Source organism: Esox lucius, chromosome 9 (genome assembly GCF_011004845.1).
Source record: "Esox lucius isolate fEsoLuc1 chromosome 9, fEsoLuc1.pri, whole genome shotgun sequence".
Classification (NCBI taxonomy): domain Eukaryota; kingdom Metazoa; phylum Chordata; class Actinopteri; order Esociformes; family Esocidae; genus Esox; species Esox lucius.
In genome coordinates, this window is record NC_047577.1 from 17578222 (window position 1) to 17602843 (window position 24622).

General features: G+C 40.6%; 3 protein-coding genes across 5 annotated transcripts; 2 read left to right on the forward strand and 1 right to left on the reverse strand.

The window, feature by feature from the left end:
- The first annotated feature begins 2401 nt into the window (after window positions 1-2401).
- Window positions 2402-5629, forward strand: cwc25 (CWC25 spliceosome associated protein homolog). Of its 2 annotated transcripts, XM_010889151.4 has the most exons (9): window positions 2402-2598; window positions 2921-3093; window positions 3256-3492; window positions 3846-3915; window positions 4009-4160; window positions 4361-4442; window positions 4555-4787; window positions 4892-5059; window positions 5155-5629. In XM_010889151.4, the coding sequence occupies exons 1-9, from the start codon at window positions 2581-2583 to the stop codon at window positions 5267-5269; spliced, it is 1248 nt and encodes a 415-aa protein (XP_010887453.2). In that variant the 5' UTR covers window positions 2402-2580; the 3' UTR covers window positions 5270-5629. The 2 variants fall into 2 exon arrangements, with proteins under 2 accessions (XP_010887453.2, XP_019905188.2); XM_020049629.3 differs by lacking the exon at window positions 2402-2598 and having other exon boundaries at window positions 3018-3093; window positions 3246-3492.
- Window positions 5630-8210: 2581 nt separating this feature from the next.
- Window positions 8211-12005, forward strand: psmb3 (proteasome 20S subunit beta 3). Its single transcript, XM_010889152.5, has 6 exons — window positions 8211-8359; window positions 8927-9111; window positions 9773-9880; window positions 9976-10153; window positions 11418-11512; window positions 11839-12005. The coding sequence occupies exons 1-6, from the start codon at window positions 8357-8359 to the stop codon at window positions 11885-11887; spliced, it is 618 nt and encodes a 205-aa protein (XP_010887454.1). The 5' UTR covers window positions 8211-8356; the 3' UTR covers window positions 11888-12005.
- Window positions 12006-12275: 270 nt separating this feature from the next.
- On the reverse strand, window positions 12276-23998 carry LOC105021458 (phosphatidylinositol 5-phosphate 4-kinase type-2 beta). Of its 2 annotated transcripts, XM_034294288.1 has the most exons (11): window positions 23344-23998; window positions 19853-19950; window positions 19284-19380; window positions 18420-18572; window positions 18023-18169; window positions 17445-17483; window positions 17204-17257; window positions 15008-15121; window positions 13885-14143; window positions 13578-13681; window positions 12276-13414 (listed from the first exon to the last, which is right to left on the reverse strand). In XM_034294288.1, the coding sequence occupies exons 1-11, from the start codon at window positions 23485-23487 to the stop codon at window positions 13334-13336; spliced, it is 1290 nt and encodes a 429-aa protein (XP_034150179.1). In that variant the 5' UTR covers window positions 23488-23998; the 3' UTR covers window positions 12276-13333. The 2 variants fall into 2 exon arrangements, with proteins under 2 accessions (XP_034150179.1, XP_010887455.1); XM_010889153.4 differs by lacking the exon at window positions 17204-17257 and having other exon boundaries at window positions 23344-23993.
- Between the last annotated feature and the right edge of the window lie 624 nt (window positions 23999-24622).

A 24622-nucleotide genomic window follows, 5' to 3' on the forward strand; every position in this document is an offset into this window, starting at 1 on the left:
TAATCATACCTCAGTGAATACCTTTTTTTTGCTGCAAGGGTCATATATGTAGCTATGATACAGGACACATGGTTCGACGTATTTTAATATTCATAGTTTTAGATTCATCAAAACTGTGAACATAATCCCCAAAAAGGGAGAAAAACAGGAACATTTCCAGTTTGACTGTCATTCTGATTGAAACACCTAATGTGTAAATAGTGGCAGTAAAGTCAGAAATATATATTTCTCTCTCTCTCATTTCACAGCCCCCATCCCAACATACACACATGGGTCCCAGTCTAAAATAGCAGGATGAAATGAAAAGTGACAGTTTTTATTTAAACTGCACATTTACTTTGTTGAAACTCCCTTGAAAAGTCTGCAAACTTAATTAATGTAGCAATTTTCAAAACACAGTTACAAGTGCTTTTCAGAACCCAGAGGGAAAGAGATCAGGGCTAAGACAATCACAAACACAATGACTTAATGTAAAGATAAATTTAATTATACACAAGCTCACAAACCCAGTGTAAGGCAAATGTGACCAACATTTGGATTCCTGGAGACACACACCATGAGGCTAGAGTTCATGAAACACAAACAGAGGTATTTACAGACCCACCAACACTTACAGCAGTATTCACATAGAATGTGACAGACCACTGTTTTCAGGCAGTTTTAAGCCATTGCTTTCAGTTTCAGTGTTAATCTTGTCAGAATGATGACAGATATGACATAAAGATACTATGTGTGATGAGTAAGGTTAAAGTACAGATATAAAGCTTAGAATTAGTTTTTGGATGCTGGAATTTAGGATTAAAGTCTTGAACTGTCGTGGAACCACACACATGCACACGCTCTAAAAGCCCTGAAAGAGGACAGTTCTTCCTCGTGCTCCCTTTCTGCAGTTCAAGAGAGGTGAGTTTGGTAATGTGGTGCAGCCTTATTTTGAGAAACACAGACACAACCAATGACAACAAGTCAGAATGATGGTTGTCGATGCCAAACGGAGTCTCCTCAATGTGTTCCCCAAGCAGTAAAACATCCTCCGTTCCAATCTCCTCCCGGACGATGTCTGTGACTGTCGACACCTTAGGAGCTGGCATTGGGGAAGCTTGGCGGATCACCCTCTCTGCAGCACTCAGCACCTTATTAAAATAATAATAATAATACATTATATTTATATAGTGCTTTACACAGGTGAGACACCACACTGAACCATCAGGCGGCGGAAGATGGCCTGGAAGTGCCGATGGATTGTTATTCCAGCCTCCTTATATGGAAAACAGGCACACAATACATACATTACTCACAAGACAAAGATATTCATTAGGTATATTTTCAAAATTGTAATTAAAAGAACACCAACTCTACCTGACGCTCTGATTGAATTAAATAGGAACTCCAAGTGATCTTGGCTGGACCTGTAGGTGAGCACATACCGCTGAACTAAATAATAAGCTTGTTTGAAAACCATTCTACTATCAGATGTTCTGTTGCCTTTATTTTAGGTGGGGTGGGTATGAGACATGAGAGGTAACTTACTTTCGTTAGGGTGAATTACACGTGAATAATACACAGTGTTGGGCAAGTTACTTGGAAATTGCAGTGAGTTAAGCTATTAGTTACTCTGTCATGAATAAAGCTTCACTACACAAAAGCTACCACCCAGTCAAATGTAGCAAGCTAGGTAACACAAACACAGCAGTAGGCTAGTTCATTACATAGGAAGCTACTTTAAGTTGTGCTAATTTCACATGACAAGAAAAGTAGCTTGTATGGTCAAGCTACTTGGTAAATAAAGGAGTTACTACTACTGAAAAGTTACTTGATTCTGGAAATAGTGAAGCTACCACCAAAATACTAAGTTACTAGCTAAGCTAGTACTGCCCAACAATGATAATGCCGTCTTTTATTTATGTAAATATATAATTAGCTGGCCAATGTTATACCAGTAATATTTGCTTTATTTCTACAATAGCATTTTTGAGTCAGTTGTAATCAAAGTCAGTGTTATAGAATATGACTTATCAAGTCTCAGTTCGCTGGGTGAACACCGGTGCCGGCTGGCAGTAAACATAGCCTAGCTAGCTGGATACGATTTCAGTACAGTAATATCAAAGATCCTTGCTCCTTCTCAACTCTCTGGTAATATTCTAGTCACAAAATACAACCAATAATACGGTAATGTTAAATCTTACTTGTGAAAAGTAATCCCCCGAGCCCTGCTTTCGATGGTCCGCCGATATGAGCAGGAGTATGCTCCACAGTGCTCTGGCATCGTTGCTTCTGCTGCTACGCAAATAGGAGTATGACCGGTCAAAGATGGCGGCCGTATTTCTCGCGCCCCAGCAGCCAATGCGGCGTCTACTCTTTATTATGTCTATGTCTGCAACGTCCTACTCTACCGGAAGTAGAATCAATAAACGCAGGCAGTACGTAGAACAAAACAAGCTTGCTAGATCGGCGTGTAAATGTCGATGTTATTTAACTAATAAAGGAGACTTGTTTTTGTTAGCTACAGCGAACTCATAGGTAGAGGTTAAGCGTGTTCACATTTTATTTTTCTGTTGAACACAGTTGACGATCTATTTCAAGATGGGAGGAGGTGACCTCGTAAGTATGAGCTAATAATATTAACTAGTATGCTAGCTAACAAAGTTAACGCTTGTTTTTAGCTAGCTGACATTGCATCTATTTATTTGGTTCATCAGTCAATTTGTTAGCTACTGTTGTTAACAAACTACGAATACGTTGTTAAATGCCTATTTTAACACACTCGAAATTGTGTGAAGTCATTTAAATGTTACTAATTTATCTAACGTTAAGTTTATAAATGGTCTAGTAACGCAAGGCTATCACTACCACACCAAAACCTATGCTTGTATATCTTCCTGGTTTTATTTAATAATGTCTGACCTGTCCAATTTTGTATTAGAACTTGAAGAAGAGCTGGCATCCCCAGACTATGAAAAACATTGAGCGGGTATGGAAGGCAGAACAGAAACACGAGGCTGAGAGGAAAAAGATCGAGGAGCTTCAGAAGGAGCTGAAAGAAGAACGAGCTCGAGAAGATATAACCAGATTCGCACAGGAGACTGGAGCTCTAAAGTATGGCTTGGCTACAGTTGTGATAACTACTACCCTGTCTATTGGTTTAAAACCAAGTAGTTTGTGCTATTTTGTACATTTCTATGTTTAGTATTCCTTACCACAGACAAATGGACAGATTTGCTCTCCTTGGATGTTGTCACTAACACTAGACTACTCCAGGAAAAAAGATGACCGCTTAGACTGGATGTACCAGGGGCCAGGTGGTCAAGTGTCCCGTGATGAGTATCTCCTGGGACGCCCCATTGACAAGCAGATTACCCAACAGTATGAGGAACCAGAAGCTGGCCCATCCACCCAGACAGGCCTCCTTCCTGGGTCCATCTTCAACCCTTCCACACCTGCGTCTACACTTGACGTGGCTGCCAAGATCAGAGAGGACCCACTGTTTGAAATTCGGTTAGTCTGATCTACCATTTTATTATGTCTTGAATACAAAACATATTATAATGGGACATTTCTTAAAGGGGAACAACCGTCACATGGTCATCCCTCAAATGCCCAAGGTTCTTCAAAAAAATAGTGTTCTTATAAACTGACCATACCTTGTCTAAAGGGGAAATTATAAATGGAATTTATGTTCAGGTTTGCAACAGGTTATTTGGGGAGGGGGATTCAATGCACTGTCTGTTTTAATAGGCAAGAATAAATTGTTACTTTTGACTTCTAAATCAGTTGTTAGTGTGCTAGGTGGGACTTCTCAGATCAGAGATTTCAGGTGAATGATTTTGTTTCCCTTTAATGTATTTTAGGAAGCGAGAGGAGGAGAAGAAAAGGGAGGTATTAACAAATCCAGTGAAAATGAAGAAGATCAAGGAAATGGTACGTTTCTGTCCATTCAAGTTGGAATGAAATACTTTTCAGCCTCTTTCACTTGTTTCTTAAAGGCAGTTTTCTACTTATTTATTTTTTTAGCTGCGTCAGAATCTTGAAAAGAAAGACAAGAAAAAGAAGAGGAAGAAGGACAAGAAGGACAAGAAGGAGGACAAAGAGAGGAGGAAAGAGAAAAAAGACAAGAAGCATAAGAGAAGGAGCTCAAGTTCTGAGGAAGAAGACAGAAAACACAGGTATGCCTGAAACCATACTGTAATATAGGTTTCTCAGACCTTGAAATAGGATCTAATAATTTTCAGTTAGTAACTGTTTTGATCTTCCATACTTACTTTGTTTTGTCATGGTCTACCAAAAATCCAGTTTCCAACTTTTGTTGTTGATGGGACATATATGTTGGTTTGATAGTTTAACTATGTGATATCCCTTTGCATAGGCACCATTCTTACGAGGAATCCAAAGAAACAACCCACTCACATTCCCACCAACGCAGTGTCCCAGCTGGCTATGGACTGCAGGTCAATACCACTCAAACCTGTACACATTGACACCACAAATGACTGTCCCTAACTCTCTCTGTTCAATCTCCAAGCTATTTAAATATTAACATTTCCTGTTCTCGCTTCTCAGTTTCCAGTTGGTAGGCATCATCATTTTGCAGAGCCTGCCAACCAATCTAGGCGCCGTTCTCAGGAGAGGAGCCGCTCCCGATCGGCTGAGAGGACTGACAGAAATGGCCATCACAAATCGGACGACCACTCATCCCACCGGACAGACACGTTCAGAGTTCCACAGTTCCAGCGCCCCAAGGCCCCCAGCCCACAGAAAGGTCGCTACCAAAGGCGTCAGAGCAGTACCACCAAGTAAGAATGCTCAGGATCAGTTGTATGTCCTAACGAGTGGACTAAACCAGACCACCACACCGTTTTTTTATAGTCCCTAACGTTGTCGGTGTGTTCTCTGGCAGACGTCTCTCCGATGAAGAGCTGGAGAAGAAGAGGCGAGAGATGATGGAGTTTGCCAAACAGAGAGACGACGAGCGAGAAAACAATGTTCAGAGATACAAACAACTGGATGAGAAGGAGAAGGAGAAAGAGAAAGTTGGCAAGCATGATCCCAACGCTGGCTTCATCCAGTAAGTGTCGGTCTCACACACAAGTGACCAAAATGCATGCTTAACATTAGCTGATGTGTCCAATCTTTTAAAATTGTTTGTTTTTCCCCCTGCAGCAAAATGAAATTGGAGAGTGCTTCCACTTCTTCTTTGGAGGACCGAGTCAAGAGGAACATCCACTCCATACAGAGGACTCCTGCTTCCCTGGAAAGTAATTTTATGAGGAGATGAGAACTGGAATGGGTGGATTGAGAAGAGGGTTAAATCACACCAGCTACCAGATGGAAATATGTGCAAAGGTTGCCAGGTCAGCCAATGACGTATAACATGAACACACTGCAGACTCTGGCGAGGCACTATACCTCTGCAGTCCAATGGATCCAATGTCCTCTATATGGCAGAACCAACTTGAGCCATTTAACAGCAAGCCATACTCTTTTTATGAAACGAACAATGCTAGATTTATTATATATTGTTGGAAAATATGTTGTATTCGCTGTAAAGGTTAGAATTACAGTAACTACTCATCAAACACACACACACACAACTCTTTTGTAAATTGTATATCTTAAATAAAACAAATAGTTTCTAATGCTTTTCCAGAGTTGGGTTTCACAACCTTCAGAAAACGATATTTCTTGAAATTCATGAAGATTGCCTTAGTAAAAATGTACTCACCATCATTGACATGCATCAGAAAATATAATTATTTTAGAATGTATTTCTGCCAGTATGGAAGGCTGTTACAGCCAATGAAATTTGTTTTGGAACTTGTTTCAATTTTACAAAGGTTATTATGCAGGCTCGTGTATTTGCGCTGGCAAATACCTCCTGGTTGAGCAAGCATTATAGGAAGCATGCCCCCATACACATCGATGGAGCTAAAGTGCAGAGTCTCTGAATTCTCAGTGTGTTCATCAAGGATGACCTCACCTGGTCCAGACAAGCGAACTCGCCAATGAAAACTGCCTGAAAACGACAAGAAATGTGGCATGTCTGTAAAAACCCACCAACTTCTACAGGTGCCCCATTGAAAGTATCCTCTCTGGCTGCGTTACTGCCTGGTACGGCAGCTGCTTCGCTGAGGACCGCAAGTCCCTGCAGGGGGTGGTAAAGTCTGTGGAGTGTGTCAGCAGCTGCCATCTCCCCTCCACACAAGGCATCTACCACACACGATGCTGTAGGAGAGCACAGAATATCATCAAAGATTGAGCCACCCAGGCTATGGTCTGTTCACACTGCTGTCTGGTCAACTCTACCGGAGCATCGGGGCAAGCATTTCCAGACGCACATGTTTTCACCTCAGGCCATAAGGCTCCTCAACCAGCAATACTGATCACACACAAATGTTTCAGATGCTCAGATGTCCTTTCAGATACACTTAATGGACATTAGAATATTCCTTTGCATGTACCATTCATAAGCATATACACCCCCCCACGCTTTCTCAAACTGTTAGTTTACAGTGTTATGCATATTATTGCCATATTTATAATATTCAATACTTCTACCAATATTTCTGCTAGTTTACAGTACTCTTCTAAACTGCTGCTAGTGCACGGTGTTAATTATATTATTGTTCACCTTTTTTGCTGTTTGTAGTATTTATTTTCTTATTTAATTCTCACTACCTATTTGTGTTGTGCTATGCGCCCATTCATAAGCTTATTACATTCATATGTATCTATACTATTCTATACTATAAAATAATTCTACCAAATTACATTCATATATTATTGCCATACTTGCCATATCTGTAATGTTCAGTAATACTACCCAGATTGCTGCTAGTGTACAGTACTCTTTTTAATCTGCTGCAAATGTACAGTGTTATGTATTATTGCTTTATAATTGTTTTTTTTGGCTATTTTTTTTCATTTTGTTGCTTATGTATTTGTCTTCTTAATTCTTACTATAGTCCTCGGGTGCCATGTCAAGAATTTAATTGTGCAGGATGACGCTGTGTAGTTCGGTGCATTTGACATATAAACCTTGAAACTAATTATTCATGACGAAATTTGCTTGCTAATTAAAATAAGGCCATTGGTCTAAGTATATTTCATAATATCTTGACGATAGCAATGTTGTTTTCAACTAAATATTAGCTTACTTTAGCAATGTTGTAGTAGCCTATTTCCAACGTTTGTTTAATATTTTCATTCTAACCAACACACACACGAACAGTTCATAGCTGCTGCCACCATAAAGGCTTCTTCTGTTTCACTGTTCATTCATATTTTGACTGTTCCCTTTCAATATTTTTTTTTTGACACAACACATTGAGTACCCGCTCTTGCCTTGCTCTACAAACATTACTTTTAAGGCCAAAGAGGGCTTAAGCCCATCGGAAGCCTTTCCTATTAAGTTATATACCCTTGGCTCGGCCCCAGATCTTCTGCTTTTCAACCCATTTGTGTACTTTCCCTGCTGGGCGATGTTGTTAAAGTTGTTATTGTAACATTTCCTCCAAAACACTGCTAATGCTTTTTGACTGGATAGCAATGACTAAGAGGTCCAGCAGTAAGTTAATGATGGCTTCCAAGCCAGATTTAAACATGTCCTATGTTGTATTTCTTAAACATCCCTTCCACTCAGAAGCATTGCCTGGTGTGTTTCAACTAGGTAATGCTTCTGCATTTCTCCCTTTGAAGTTTGAAGTAATGCAATAACATATGGGATAGGTAAGGGTTTTATTATAGGTTTGACAGAAGCAGAAAAATGTGTTTCAACAAACCAGCTGTCACCAGAAAGTTTTCTCAGGGATTTATAGCATTTAATCATTATTATAACCTTATCTTGTCGCAATAACTCTACAGCACTGTAGGGAAAGTGAAGCCTAGAATCGAGGCGAGAGTTGTACCATCCAGTGAGCCAAAAGATAAAGATAAAGACAGGCATTCTCTGACGCACATCTTGCCAAGCCATTCTGTTTTTGCATTCTGTTGAATGGCCCATACTTTTTCAATGTATCTCTTAACTAAAATGAGATACATAATAACAGATACATAATAGTGTTTTCTGTCATAGTTTACATTTTTCTCAATTCCTCTTTCGCTTTTGCACGCTTCAACCAATCTAGGTAAAATGTAGACAATCCGTTTACATGTTACTACCGGTTACTACCCGAAATGGTTTACAGAGCCAATTGCCGTGTAGTATTCAATGACGTTTCACACAGCACGTTCGCTAGGTTCCTGGTTGTTCGAAATCGTGTAGTCACTGCGAGTCACAGTGGGGTTGTTACCGCACTCATTCAAAATAGTGTACATTTACAATATATTTCAAAGACGTTGAGGAAGACACCGCAATTTATTCAAAATGGTACGTTTATGCCGATACGAATTTACGATAATAGCTTGTACTCCTTTTTCCTATAGTGCAGACCGATTTGTAGAACTAGCTCAGCTAGCTAGCTCGCTAGCACTAGCATCTCGCTAGTACAGACATTACCTAGGACTGTGCTGGTACCTAGCATTTAGCCATGTAAAGATATCTAGCTAGCAAACATCCACCGGCAACATAAATGTAAAAACGAAGTCACTTTGCAAATACAATTACTGTACGACAATAAGGCTGTAATTAGGCACTACTAGCTAATATCAGCGTTAACAGGTAATCTTTATAGGGAATACTATCTAGTACAACATTAGTTTGGCAGTCGGAGGCGAGCAACATCCCGTGTTTGTCTGAAGTTTATACATTTTGTGTTTCTAATAACTACAACCTAGTTATGCTAATAATTCAGATCAGATCAGTTCAGATCATTCGAATAGTATACATTAACTCAGAAGGTAGCTATGTACAATGATTTGGGTTTAGAAATTGGCCAAATCATGATTGCTACTAACCGTCATTCTCTCTTTTTATGTTTTTCTACTTCATTTCCAGTCTATTATGTCCTATAACGGTGGTGCTGTCATGGCTATGAAGGGGAAGCAGTGTGTAGCCATTGCAGCAGATCGAAGATTCGGTGTACAGGCTCAGATGGTCACCACAGACTTCCAGAAGATCTTCCCTATGGGAGACAGACTCTACATTGGCCTGGCTGGCCTGGCCACTGACGTACAGACAGTGTAAGAGTGCTTTGCTCCATCGACCTCTTCTATGTCTAGCTTCATTTGCAACCAAGGATTTGTTACTTATTTGTTATTGGATATTTACTTTTCAATATGCCATTAGTTGGCATTGTTACCTAGAGACAAAAAAGGGACCTATCTAAAAGTATCCATGCTCGCCTAAAACAAAGGCATGTATATAATCTCTATGGACTCAACTTACTATCTGAAGGTTTAAATATGTCCAAACTTAACAAACGTGTTAAAAAAGTTTTTAGCTCCGCTGTCACACTCAAATGCATTCTTTCCCAACAATGGCGGCAGCACTGAGTCTGTACTATAAGAACTTGCAGTAATTTTAGTGCAACTACCTGGCAATAAACAGATTTAACAATTTTGGTATGTAGAAAATATCAGTTATATGTAAAAAATCTAGCGATTATACACATGCCTTTGTTCACAAGAAATGTGTTTTTGCTGAGTTCTGATACTTTTTAGTAAGTTTATATTTTGTATGATCTTATGATGCACAACTAATGGTGTCAACAAGTAAATATCCCATTACAAAAAAATAAACAATTCCTTAGTTGCAAAGAAAGCTATCTTCTCTCCAAAGTAATTTTAAGGCCTGTGCAATATTTTGGCTTTATAGTTGATTCGTTTTACACTGCTTTATCAGGTCCCAGAGGCTCAAGTTCCGACTAAACCTGTACGAGTTGAAGGAGGGTCGTCAGATCAAGCCCAAGACCTTCATGAGCATGGTCTCCAACTTGCTCTATGAGAGGAGGTACGTTTGCTGATGTAATGATAATCTGCAAGTCTACATTTTCAGCTTGGAGACGTTAGTGAATGACCATATAACAAATCAAACTGTTGTCTCAGGTTCGGGCCATACTACATTGAGCCTGTGATCGCTGGACTGGACCCCAAGACATTTGAGCCATTCATCTGCTCTCTAGACCTGATTGGCTGCCCCATGGTGACAGAGGACTTCGTCGTTAGCGGCACTTGCTCTGAACAGATGTATGGCATGTGTGAATCTCTCTGGGAGCCTGATATGGTACGTTATTAGTTCATATGGCATTGTGAAAATACAGTTGTGGAAGTACACTCACTCCCTGGAAAGTATTACTTTTTGTATGTATGGATTGGTTATCTTCACTTCAACACTGTTGACAGATAGTTAACCTAATTTCACAAATGACACGTATTTTGAAATCACAATATATATTTATAAAAAAGAGATTCAATTTCATAGTGCAGAAAAAATAAGTACACCTTTAGCTTCAGTTGCTGGTCACTGTAGGCTGAACTTACTCAAAGGGGAATAAGTGAATATTTACAATTTATCAATGCAACTTAATGACGCTGCATTTGCACTACCTTGACACTGCTCTCCGTGTGAACATTGCATGCACAGAGAAACAGTCCAACAGTTACTTCAAATGATTCATGAATTTAGACAAATTGTTGATATTTTTCATAATTCCCATTTGATGAAGCTGTTTCTCGTAACTGTCTGTTTTTTGCCCACACTTCTTTATAGTACTGCTTCAACTGTGCCATGTTCTAGGGCTTTCTTGCATCCATGGTCTGCTTCAATTCCCCCCCACACCATTTCAGTAGGATTGAGATCTGGGCTTGGCTATTCAATATCCCTCCATTTCTTCTTTTTGTACCATACTGTTGTGTGTTTTGGATTATTGTTTTGTGGCAATAGCCATGTTCGGCTCAGCTTCAGCTTTTTCACAAATGGCCTCACATTCTCATTGAGAATTTTGGTATCTGTATTTCATGGTTGATAAAATGATTGCATGTTGGCCCTGAGGCAGTAAAGAAGCTGCAAACCATAACATCACTGCCTTCATGATCTACATTTGGTATGATGGTCTTCTGTTCAAAGGCAGTGTTTTGTTTCCGCAAAACATGGCGTCTGGCATTGCAGCAGACCAACTCTGTCTTTCATCTGCGTAAAGTAATTTCATTCAGTAGTTATGGTCTTTACCCTGAGCTTTCTGACCTTTCCACATAGGCCAGGTTTGTGTAGCTTTTTTCTGACAGTGAACTCATACAATGTAAAACATTGATTGTGGTGAGAGTTGCCTGTATATCCATTGATGGAACTCTGGGATTCTTAGGGACTTCTGATCATCTTTCGGTCAGCTGTTTATGGATGGTCAAGTTACTTTGTAATTTTAAGCCTGACTCTAATTTAGATTTTTTTATGCTGGTGAAGGCAGGGGTGTGCAAACTTTTTCTGTTTATTATGACTGTTGGTTATCTCTGACAGTCTGTATATACAATGGTTTGATTGACATCTGCAGGAACCAGAGGACCTATTTGAGACCATCTCCCAAGCTATGCTGAATGCAGTGGACAGAGATGCTGTGTCAGGCATGGGTGTTGTTGTGCAAGTCATGTAAGTACAGTCTTAAAAAATTTTTGGATTAAATACTTGCTAAACTTAGTCAAAGATGAGCTGGAACTTTGTCTTGTGTACATTACAGAACATTGAGAGATTAATAGCACTGCTCTAGGCCAAATATAAATCTTTGGGTTTTGCATATCAGATGGGATTCAATATAGAAATATAATTGAGTAGAAGAACCCCTCTTGCATTCCTTACCCTCCATATCTCCAGATAGATGGACAAACATGGCCCTGGTTAAAATGTGTCTAGTTGTTATTTTTTGGTGGTGTCTGTACCCAGTGGCTGGATTTGATTGACTTTTTTTTTTTCTACAGTGAGAAGGACAAGATAACCACACGAACCCTGAAGGCTAGAATGGACTAAAACCCCACACCGATGATCCTTCTACCCCCCATCTACCCCTCATTTTTGTATGAAAATTATACACTGCTTATGTTTTTCTTGATACTGTTCAATAAATTGCAATTAGTGTTACAATGCCTCTGGTTCATTTGGTTATTATTTGAGATAATAAAGATTTCTCGATTTTTTTTTTTGAAGCTAGATTAATCTGATTTATGCCGTAGAAATCTCATTATGGGAGAAGACTTAATGTTCTTGGGAAAGTGACTTATCTTAAAGTGAGCGGTGCTCTGTTGACACTTACCTCCTGAGGACATTTAGTAGCTCTCAATGCTTGATTAAACTACTGCTAGAAGGCACAACAGAAATCTGTTGGATGTAGGAAATGAAATTCCATTCAGGACAAAAACAAGATAAAACTCCCTTTAATATTATGCAATGAATCATTTTCAAGTAACTTTTCTGTCCTAATGTCTGTTGGTAACAAAACAATACTGTATACAAACACAAATGCTACATTAATGTAAACAAGATATAAAAATGATTCTTATTGTAATAAAACATTTCTTTAGAATTCCCCTTTTCATATGACTTACCAACCTCCAAGTAGATGGTTAAAATTTCGAGAAAGTTGTCAAAATATGGCAATGTAACATTTAACACTTATGTATGTTTTTATTCTTTTAGTCATAATGCTCAGATGATAAGTTCAGTGGTTTGATGTTTCAACTAACTGGTGAAGTCATGTACATATCAGCCATGCATTTTGATATTGCATTTATGTAATAAATTCCTATATATGAATTTATCAACTATTTCCAATTTTGTTATTGTTGGCTGCAAGTCCCCTGTCAGGGAGGCAGAGTTTGTAAAAGCCTGTTGGCCACGGTTAAAAGATTCATGCGATCTAACCGTTTCTGCGTCTGTGCAAGTGTGTCTTGCCCGCGTGTGTGTGTGTGTACATAAAATTATAACAACTACATGAACGGAAACCGAACAGACGATACTAAACAGACTCTTACTGCTGAAGCTGACACACTGTTTCAAGGCATTAGTGAGACAGTTCCCGTGCTGGCGTGAGGAGTAGTATAAGGTGACAGGGGAGGCAGAAAGGGGGAGGGTCTCGGATCATCCAGAACATGTGTATGTTTCATAAGACTTCCTTTCTGAGCGCTCAGATTGAGTCAGGGAGGGCTGGGCAGAAGGAGCTGGACTTGGGACGGGGGGGAGAGACGCTTTGCTTTTTTAGTAAGAGTCCGGCGCCCTCTCTCTGTGGGACAATGTAACAGGCTTGTCGTCTCTGTGCATCCTTTCAGTCTGTAATCCCAGGATGGGAGGGAACCAGTGGGGTGGGTAAAGGGTGGGGATAAGCCAGAGTGGGAGGGACAGGGGACGAGAGAGCAAGGGGTGGGTGGGGTTGATGAATCAATGACAGGATGTGATTGGCTGAGGGAAGGAAAGATGATTCTATAACAGGATGTTGGACATGAACTCAAAGAATCTTTTGGAGTACTGCTCTGGGTTTACGGTAGAAATCTCTGCCCCGGCCTGTGGGAGAAACAAAGAGACAAAGTAATGTTTATAATATAGAAATTACACACAGCTACAATGGATACATAACTAATATAATCTTACAAGTGCAACTACTTTGAACTACCATACAATGTATAGTATTCTGACTGTTAACATTTGTTTGGAGCTAGCCAGTTACCCCATGTTTCACAGTTTTGGCAGCATGTGCAGCTTTTTTCTTAGCGTCGTAGTGCGTGAGGATGTCGATGATAGCCATGAAGTACACCTCCTTCTTCACAGCACCTACCACAAGCAGCAAGAGGTTGCATGAGTATAAATAGCAAGTATTACATTTCACTGGCCTGTCCTCTGATGTCTCAAAGGACTAAAATGGTAAACCTCAATTAAGACTGGGAGACGGATGACTCGGACCGAGAAGAGGAATAGTAGCACAAACAGAGCTTTTTTTTGGGCCGCATACATTCATTCGACGAAGCGTCTCTTACTGTCGTTGCTCTTGATTGCGTAAACGTCCACGGAGGGGTCGAACTCGCCAGGGCCAAAAAAGCCACCAAAGTTGAGGGGGTTCCCAGGGCTGTCTGGAGGGGTGCCGAAAGAGCCGGTGAGGGCTCCTCCCATCCCATCATTCTCGTACTCCTCCTCCTCTCCCGCGGCCTCCACCTCCATCTCCTCCTGCTCTGCCCGGTCTACATCATGGATCCCCACAAGCAGACTGTAGTCCATGATCTTCAGAGTGGCCAGGAACTGATGCAGACACACAGGAGACACAGTGCAGGCCATAACTATTCGAAAAAGTTACACCTTTTGTTGTTTTGGCTCAGTACTCCAGCACATTACATTTTTGATTATTATTTTACACACACATACACACACTCTTTCCGGAGCTGTATAAATAAAGAGGTTAAATGCAGACTGTCAGCTTTAAGTAAACCATGTTGGAATTACAGCCCTTTTTATACACAACTCCCTTTCTAATCGGTTAGTTATTCACTACACATTGTTTCAAATCCTTGACACTGGGCCTGAGGTCTGGGGGGGGGGGGGGCTCGATCAGATATAGGTTGTGTCACTGAATTGGCCGGTTAGGAACATAAAATGTTTTTGGGCCCTGAAAAAGTGTCTTTGATCCAGCAGGACGTTTGGGGTCATGCTGCAGAGTGAAGTGCCTTCCTGTGAGCTGTAATACACATCAGAATTCCTCCTAGCGCTGCACTCATCAGGTGCACCCTCGATGAAGAACAGGGAGCCAGCTGTAGTGCATTCATACATGTCCGACACACCCCCTCCCACATACAAAACAGCTGTTATTTTTCTAAATGTTTCAACATACCCCCAGATCACAGCTGACACACTGTGCTTTAACACCATTGTCATTCTATCATCACTTGTCACTGTCAAAATACTTGGCTCGCATTTTATGTAGTCTCGTTGTCTTTTTCAAAATGTCAAATTCTCAGTGTGTCTGAATAGTGTTGCGTTTATCGTTCCAGGGACTATCCACAGATTTTTTATTTCAATGTTTTACATTTATATTAACTCAGATTACATTGACTACTGTCCCTGAATGAATGACAAATACCCACAGCAACAATGAAAATAAAAACATACCTCAACGTCACGCTTTAGCTTCTCCAAAAAGTACTTTTTGTTGTCATCTCCTATCTGCAGCTTCTGGCCTTCGTTCAGAAAATCATTGTCTTTAAAGGTGGGGAGTTCTTTGGCCTGAACAGAGAGGAGGCTATTTTAACAAACGTAATGCAATGGTAAACCTTTCGTTTCAAATATTTTTTTCATTGGACACACAAGACGAGGTACAATAAAATAAATATTTAAAAAACGCCATATATTTTATTCTTTGACTAAATAAAAAATAAGGCCTGAGACCACATGCAAGAAGATTTATTGTATAATATATAATGTGCGATATTAAAGTGCTGCATGGTTCAAATTGGAGGAGAGGCTGTCAGATCTGACAAAATGAGGTTTATTTGTCGAGGCAACCTCATTCTTTTTCTAAAATGTCAAAATACATACATACTATTTGGCCAAATATAGACCAAGTAAGTACTTGTTGTTAGGCCTTAGGTCCACTGAGTATAATTAACAGTGGGTCAGGGTCAAACAGTCCCTTGGACATCCAGGTTCTCCTGAGGATTCCAGACAGGTAGGTAATTTCTTTGAGTAATCTAATCTGTGTACGATTTCTGAATTATGCAAGACAATGTCAGGATTCTGTAATCTTAAATATTTTTCCTTGAGGGTTGGTTAATGAAAATCTGGTTGATGAAAATGAGTCCTAGAAACAACTAGGAGGCTGCACTAAAAGACTGGACTGTGGTAAAAACATTTGTGCTATTTTGACAGTGGGTGTTATGGGTACAGTAGCTGGCTTGTAGTGGTGCACAGGAGCTGGGTTTTGATTAATAAATAAGTTGTAGGAGTGACCAGCCTCTCACTGGCCATGGCATTTCAGGGATTAATACTGCATACCGCTGTCTCTGGGTGTGTGGGTTATTTACAGTCTTTGTCCTGGCTGAGGGCATGTAATATTGTAGTCCCAGTTTATAGTGGTCTGATACTGAAGTTGATTAAATAGCAGTCTACACCTAAGAGAAATAACAACAGTAAAAAAAAATATTTAAAAAAACTTTAGCATTTGCATTCATTTGCATTAATTGCATACGTGTTGGAGCTGGCGGTCATGGTCGTAATTGGCTTCCACAAGTGTAGGCATTGCACTTAAAATTCCACTAGGATCCCATTCATGTTGTTGCACAGTATGTGTGACACACATTGGTAATAAGAATGATATAGTCTAAGGCCTAGGCCTTCAGTTGCCATAGAACTGAATAATGGAAACATGTTTGGAGGAGAGCTTTGGTAACCTGATGAGCAGCGATCATTGGAAATAGGGATGGATTCTCAAACAAGTGAAATTCAGAAAGCAGGTAGTTATAATGTGTGTCACTTTTAGGATGTGTAATTTATTTTTATCCAAGGTACTCCTAAGAATGTACCTTTGAAAACACCATTTATGGATAGGCTTCTAGGCTGCAAGGCCAAGACAGGAAAAGACAATCAATAGGGTTGCCTACTGAGGTAAAATGCATCTTAATAAATATGAAGGTTATTGGCATCCTCTCTTCAAACATACATTTGTATGGAGGGGGTTTTAGGCATATCCTAAACAATAACAGGAGATGGCTAATATCAGGTACAATACAAAGGCAGTCCAAAGAATTTATTGATAGACTGGGCTATTAGGACTTGGCAAATAGGCTACTAGGACTTGGAAAAACGGGGAGGCAATGTTTCATATATAATTAAGTGTATATATATTTTTTAAATCCTATATTTGGGTTACCAACACATAAAGCATCTCTTGTTCCATTTGGCCACTTTGCATCATGGCTGGATAGGATATGCTCTCCCTCATGTCACAATCGCGTTACTCCCACAATCTAGTTTTCATTAGTCCAAAACATTAACAATTTGCCCAGAAAGAAATGTTAAAATGTATGACTGTTTTTAAGGACACACCTCAAACACTGCAACCCCTCCCAACTCAGCGCAAAGCGAGCTGATGTTTGACAGGCACATTTGAACCTGGCGGAGGGCTTGAAAAAGCCAGAGAAGCAGTTGTAGCATTACTTTCTACTCTACAAAAGGCAAAGCCCTTAAGGGGCATACAGGAAAACAACTACTTCTAGGTCTTCACGGCAGCTAATGTCCATTAAACTGTGGACGCTACAAATACACACAAACATAACTAGCTATCTTGCTAGCAACATCCACTACACTCACCCCCTTCTGACTGCCTCCTCTCCGCAGCATTGACAACAGTCGGGCATGACCCAACTGTGGATATGTTATTTAGTTGGTGCTCTCATTAACTTTCCATAGGGAAATAACCGTTTCTACACCGTTCTGTCAAATGTCCGGGGTTGTAATCAGGCCGGCAAATCTGGATAGTTGGATACTTTTAGTCCTGTCACAGTACCAACATTTCTCTCACCTTAACAAAGTGTAAATATAATGAACAAACCTTCTCTTTGTCACTGGCTTCCCTTGACACCGTGGAACCCTGAATGAAAATGAAATAAATGAAACTCAGAGAGGTAACAGAATACAGTCGGACATTCTTTGTTTTTCTTTTCTGTGTCCTGGACTTGACAGTACGGTTGTAACGCTGTCATACTAGGCGGCAGAAGGGGTTTCCTCTCCAGAGGATACCTGGCAGCTGCAGAGATGATTGTTGTAATGAAAACGCTGTTCTTGGAGCCCACAGGCAAGAACACTGCCAGGGCTCTATAATCCGTGCTGTTGTTGCCAAGGCGCAAGGGGACAGATTTACTAAATTTTTCCACAAGAGCTAAACTCTAAACCGTTTTCACTACTAGATAATAAAATCGCTCGACTACAGGGACAAGAAAATACTTACGCTTTAAGCTGCCGGAGCCTCAAGTGCTACTGGAAATCAATACTCTACAAGGAGCGTATATAGAACCTGCTGCAAAAGCCTTTAGACCAATGACAGCGAACGGTCTTACATTGCTACTTAATACCCTACCGACCTGAGCATGTACCGGCATTCTCCCGGTCAGTGTGCCCATGGCCCCTTACCTTCAGGTCGTACTTGCGGTGCACGGTGAGACGGTGGCTGAACACATTACGGGTCACCACCATGTAGGTCTCCACCCCATCCACGGTAAGTCGGTACATCCCCAGGAACTGGGGGAGCAGCGTGCTGCCGTGACACTCCACTATGAACTGAGCCAGGGTGGGGGGAGAGGAAGGAACGAGTTATGCAGAGGAAACACAGGGACAAAGAGACCGTAATTAACTCAACAGTGTGGCCTACCCCAGTGGGATATTCACAACCCAAAAGGCCCGAGTATTTATCGTTTCTTGCTCAGAACAGCTACAAAACCCTAAATGGATTTGCTTTCTATAAAATGTTGTTTAGTGTTCATGATTAGCCAAAACATACTAGCAGGCTCATAAGACTATTGTATCACACCTGGTGGTACTTCTTGAGGATGTTGTGCATCTCGGCGATGTCCTCACTGGACACTGTCTTGATGACAAAGCGGTGATCGTAGCTAGACAGGAAGTGGTTGCCAAAGCGACCCTGGGAGTCACTATTCAGCGGGGCGCTCCTCGTCAGGGAGTTCTGAGGGTGATCCGCCACAGGAGGGAGACACGCAGAGGGCAGAACATTAAGGCTGGGAAATTATTAAAGAGCCCTCTATAATTAACTTTCAGAATTATGTAACGAGATAATAATGTATCACTCGATAGCATTTACAATGAGCATGAAAATGTTTCGTGTTGCAATATACTCAGCAATGCTGCCAAGACTGTTATACTTGATGTGTTCAAAATATGCCCTAAACACCTGCCTTCGATTTGTACAGTATTAGCTCAGTAAAAAGCAGAAAGCCTTTTAATAAGTGCTGATAGCAGCTTATTGCATACGGTCGAGGTAAGAATATCAGGGACTCTGGCACTTTCTGCTTGATCTTCGACTGTGCTTTACACATTTGACATTACCAAGCCAAGCAAACATCGATTCTCATTACATCTTTCTCTTCATGAGGGTTTTTGCTAACTTGACGTTTATATAGTTCCTCACCCTGCAACTTGTGGAACAAGAGAAACTGTAATCCATTATTCATTTATTTAAACAGCCATTACAAACCTCCGTTAGTTTTACCCAACACTAGCAAAAGAAATCAACAGAGGCAATTCCGGTGAGTGAGCACATCATGAAGATGATTCGGCCACAAAGAAACTGTTTTTCATTTTTCACAAGGAGATCTCATCCAGATCGACTTACAGCGCATATTCTCGTCCCCATACTACGCAAGAGACCGTATCTCACCTGGTAATCTTGGTCGTCGATGCAGAACCTCTCCCTCAGGTTGCGGAACACCATGGGGCAGTACTCTTTGAACTTAAAGCGGCTGGGCAGGTTTTCTCTGAGGAGAGGGTTACAATATCAACAGTGTGTGTTAGTCCATCGTAACCATCGCTTTGCTGATATAATCCAGAGAACCCACTGGAATAGATCATGGAAATGAGAGAAGCGTTTGACCAGCATTGTAGAGGTGCTCCAACAGGAGAATGATTTGCATAGCAAAGCCGCTCAGTTAAGGGTTGTATCATGTTTTGAACTACAACTCCACAAGTGGCGTTCGGACAGACCAACTTTGAGGTATATTAAGGAGATAAAGGAACTTGATCTTGGGGGTCATTTAAAACCACAACACACCATAGATCATTGGCCCAACCAAAGACTGTTGCTCTACTCACCCATAACATAACAGTATTAACAGTTTTCAAAGTTAGTACAGTGAGCAGTCTTTAAGCCAACTGTACAAAACTGGCCTCTTGTTTGAGTTCAGATGGCCACTAAGATATGGCTGCAATGTCTGCACTCGAGATACCTACTTGTTAAATAGGTGGTTGTCCACTTTGATCTTACTGTAGGCTTTAAAGTCATCGGGCATCAGCATTACAGGTACAGGCACGTTACTCAACTCGTTGATCTGAAACAGAAAGGAGAGTGAAGGAGCAGGAGATCAGAATAGAGGAGTAGAGCTGGGAGGTCAACACCCTAATCCTCAGGCCGGACCAGTGAACAACAGCAGCTATTTACTGACAATCATTAACTTGGGACCAAAGCGAACTGACAGCAGTGCTCTCTGGCTAAGTCCTCGGTCACACTGTTGATCTTATGCACTGAGACAGACAGACTGTAAGGAGCAGACCGATCACCCCAAGCTAACTCTCAATAGATTTATGACAAGTAAACTCCAGACAGCAGGGGAGGTAGCGAGAGTGAATCAACGCCTCAAAGCCACACAATAAAACCTGATATACACCTGGGAGACACAGACCTTGCTGAAACAGGAGAGAAAAGGTGAACGTTTGACAAATTGCATTTGGTGCAAAATCACACCGGGTGGTATAAAATATTCAGGACATAGCCCAGTGGCCTATGATAAAGTTGGTGTTCCGAGTTACATCAGGCTGACTTTTCTTTGAGACTGCTTTAAGGGATAGACTCATTCAGCTGTCAAACACGGTGAGGAATTACCATCTAACATGCCCACGGGTTAAGCTCTGGAAGACGGTGTCCTTCAAAGCAACAATAATTTTTTGGAATGGAGGCCTAATGTTTTCAGCGGAAGACACAAGGGACTGTGTCTGATCAGCCTGCGTAAAAAAGGTTGATGCTACACCTGGACCTGAGCCCCCCCCCCTGCTTTAAGACTAGTTGTGAATACCAAGATGGTTGTGACGGACTTCAGTCACGTGCACTCTTTTCTTTTCTACTACATTCACCGGTGTTCTTTATCAATATCCCCTTGGTCATATTTCGCTGTGACAAGGAGGTTTCCATAAGTCAGGCCAAATAAGGAGACACTATGACAATGTATAAAATACACAGCTCAGATATAAGCGGCGGATATCAATTCTGAATTGTTGCCATTACTGACAAGATATTAATTATGTAAGATACTAAGGTAGTGTTCATGTTAGTAGGCAACATATTGAAATGCATTTAGAAACATTGTTATGTGACATTTCATGATTGACTCCATAACTACAAGTCTGGTGCATATTCCCACCAGAGAGATTGTTTATTAAAATGGTGAATCAATAACTACAAGTCTGGTGCATATTCCCACCAGAGAGATTGTTTATTAAAATGGTGAATCAATAACTACAAGTCTGGTGCATATTCCCACCAGAGAGATTGTTTATTAAAATGGTGAATCAATAACTACAAGTCTGGTGCATATTCCCACCAGAGAGATTGTTTATTAAAATGGTGAATCAATAACTACAAGTCTGGTGCATATTCCCACCAGAGAGATTGTTTATTAAAATGGTGAATCAATAACTACAAGTCTGGTGCATATTCCCACCAGAGAGATTGTTTATTAAAATGGTGAATCAATAACTACAAGTCTGGTGCATATTCCCACCAGAGAGATTGTTTATTAAAATGGTGAATCAATAACTACAAGTCTGGTGCATATTCCCACCAGAGAGATTGTTTATTAAAATGGTGAATCAATAACTACAAGTCTGGTGCATATTCCCACCAGAGAGATTGTTTATTAAAATGGTGAATCAATAACTACAAGTCTGGTGCATATTCCCACCAGAGAGATTGTTTATTAAAATGGTGAATCAATAACTACAAGTCTGGTGCATATTCCCACCAGAGAGATTGTTTATTAAAATGGTGAATCAATAACTACAAGTCTGGTGCATATTCCCACCAGAGAGATTGTTTATTAAAATGGTGAATCAATAACTACAAGTCTGGTGCATATTCCCACCAGAGAGATTGTTTATTAAAATGGTGAATCAATAACTACAAGTCTGGTGCATATTCCCACCAGAGAGATTGTTTATTAAAATGGTGAATCAATAACTACAAGTCTGGTGCATATTCCCACCAGAGAGATTGTTTATTAAAATGGTGAATCAATAACTACAAGTCTGGTGCATATTCCCACCAGAGAGATTGTTTATTAAAATGGTGAATCAATAACTACAAGTCTGGTGCATATTCCCACCAGAGAGATTGTTTATTAAAATGGTGAATCAATAACTACAAGTCTGGTGCATATTCCCACCAGAGAGATTGTTTATTAAAATGGTGAATCAATAACTACAAGTCTGGTGCATATTCCCACCAGAGAGATTGTTTATTAAAATGGTGAATCAATAACTACAAGTCTGGTGCATATTCCCACCAGAGAGATTGTTTATTAAAATGGTGAATCAATAACTACAAGTCTGGTGCATATTCCCACCAGAGAGATTGTTTATTAAAATGGTGAATCAATAACTACAAGTCTGGTGCATATTCCCACCAGAGAGATTGTTTATTAAAATGGTGAATCAATAACTACAAGTCTGGTGCATATTCCCACCAGAGAGATTGTTTATTAAAATGGTGAATCAATAACTACAAGTCTGGTGCATATTCCCACCAGAGAGATTGATCTGAAAGTGTCAGTCAACCAAACAGGAAAGGGGGTGTGTCTGCTGCTCATAAAAATAGAGCCTTGAAAGCCCTGCATTGGTGTTCGCTCTCTGCTGCGTTCATCCGAGAGAAATGTAATGCAAACCTACATTAGTTCTGCTTTCATGTGTTGACGCTGGAATTTCTTCCACTCTGCCAATTGTGTCGTTTCAGATGTGATCCCTATTATTGTTATTGTCTTATTAAAAATAAACGAATACACACTAAAAACCAGCAAACGTAATGTTTTCCGCATTAGTTAATGCGATGACGCCTTCTCTTTTATCGATGCCCGTGAAACAAAAGACAGGCAGGCTGCAGCTGTGGGTTACTGCAACTTGCTGCTCTCCAGCAGTCACACCCCTCCCTAGCCTGCGCGAGACCGAATGCACGTTTCGGCCAGAGCAATGCTCACGACCTCCTCTCCTAACCAGTTAGCTGACTACAGTACCTAACTTCAGCACATCCCCACCTTGTAGTATAGACGACATGCAGCTTGTGCCTTTTAATACTAGCATAGTGCGGTGTTCAATGTCAAATGTTAATGTTCGACGTCACTATTTTACTGCACATTCCATTATTAGGCGCACGCGACTGGCACACTAAAAAACTAACTCGATGGCTTGTTGCTAAATGTATGTTCCTGACCAAAGATAAGTGAATAACGGCTCGATAGTTAAAGGGTTAACAAACAGCTTTCAGTTAAGCATCAGACTACTAAGTACCTGGCTAACACCCATGCACTAGACAACTACTGTAACGTAGACGACGGATGAGCTTTTAAGTTAGCTTTCATCAATCAAGGCAGCAGCGCTAACTAGCCAGATAGCTAGCTAGTAACGTTATTCCAAACAGCACAAACAAAATAGAACACAAGCACAAATAAATTATTTACCGTATGGTTGACACCCCACATTAAAACGCTGAGAATAGGCTCGCTTGCACGGAATAATTTCACTTTCTGTCCTATAAAATGTTTCTTTTTCGTCTTCGTTTTGCTAGCGCTCACCGGCGCAACGCTGGTACAGTTGGATGACATGTCTCTTGCTGGGATTTAGGCGACGCTAGACAGCACTGTTATCAAGCAGGATATTATCAATCCAGACAACAAAATTTGCAACAAGAGCGTTATATTTATAAGTGCATTGTCGTGTCCTTTGTCCGATTTGCAGTATCTTTGAATCAAATTTGATTCTGAAGTAAATTTAAAGGGATTGCATTTTGCGCCGTCACCACCCTTCCTCCCGAGCAGGCCACGGTTCAGTCCGGAGCGGCGCACAGACCAGCTGGCATAGATAGCTAGCCGGCCATCTAGCTACAGGCAAGGTTGCCTTTAGCTAAGCCACAGTCTTCATTTAGCAATAATAAACTCTTTATGAACGGTCTTCTTTCAAGTGTCGTCTCGTATGCTACCCAACACGACTTGAGGTGTTTTATTTACAGGTTAGTAATCCCATTATGATGCGCCTAAGATTGTTGTCATCAGCTTTAGTTTGGGGTCTCCTCAAGATGGCGACTAGAGACTCATCCTAACGAAGTGCGCCCCCACGTGGTTGATAGTAGAATCGCACGCGCCTGTAGATGGTTGGTACATCGAAATAGCGAGGCAGTGGCATGTTGAGCGGAATGTTTAAAAGAGCATATGTTAAATTGAATACTATCTGGTTTAGGGAGCATAAAATGCATACATTTAACCTGCATACATATTAATATAAACATTTAGTTTTTACTGCTGGCCCGCAGAATCCTTCATTATGCTTCAATAAACTATAATATTGTAGCCTATAATGTTCTTTAGTTAGAACGAACAGTTTAGATTACTTGATACGTTTTGCTTATGTTGCATATTGTCAATAAAGTTAGTAAAATTGCTTAACAATGGCACAGGTCTAATTACATGATTTGCATTGACTCAACATATTCTTATTTTCCCTATTTTAAAACCAACTCGGAGGGTCATTCCAGTGAAATGACCCGGAGATTAGTCTTTCTAAGACATCTAGGAGTAGCCTGCCTGAACGTGGCATATATGACACAATCGAACGTTTTATAAGCCTTTTGGACAGTTGTAATCGTAGGGGGACGAGTGATTAGTTGATAGATTAGGGTAGTGACGGGTATTGAACCCGGTCTCCAGAGGGGTGCCGAATATTTGAATGGTGCTGGGAGTGGAC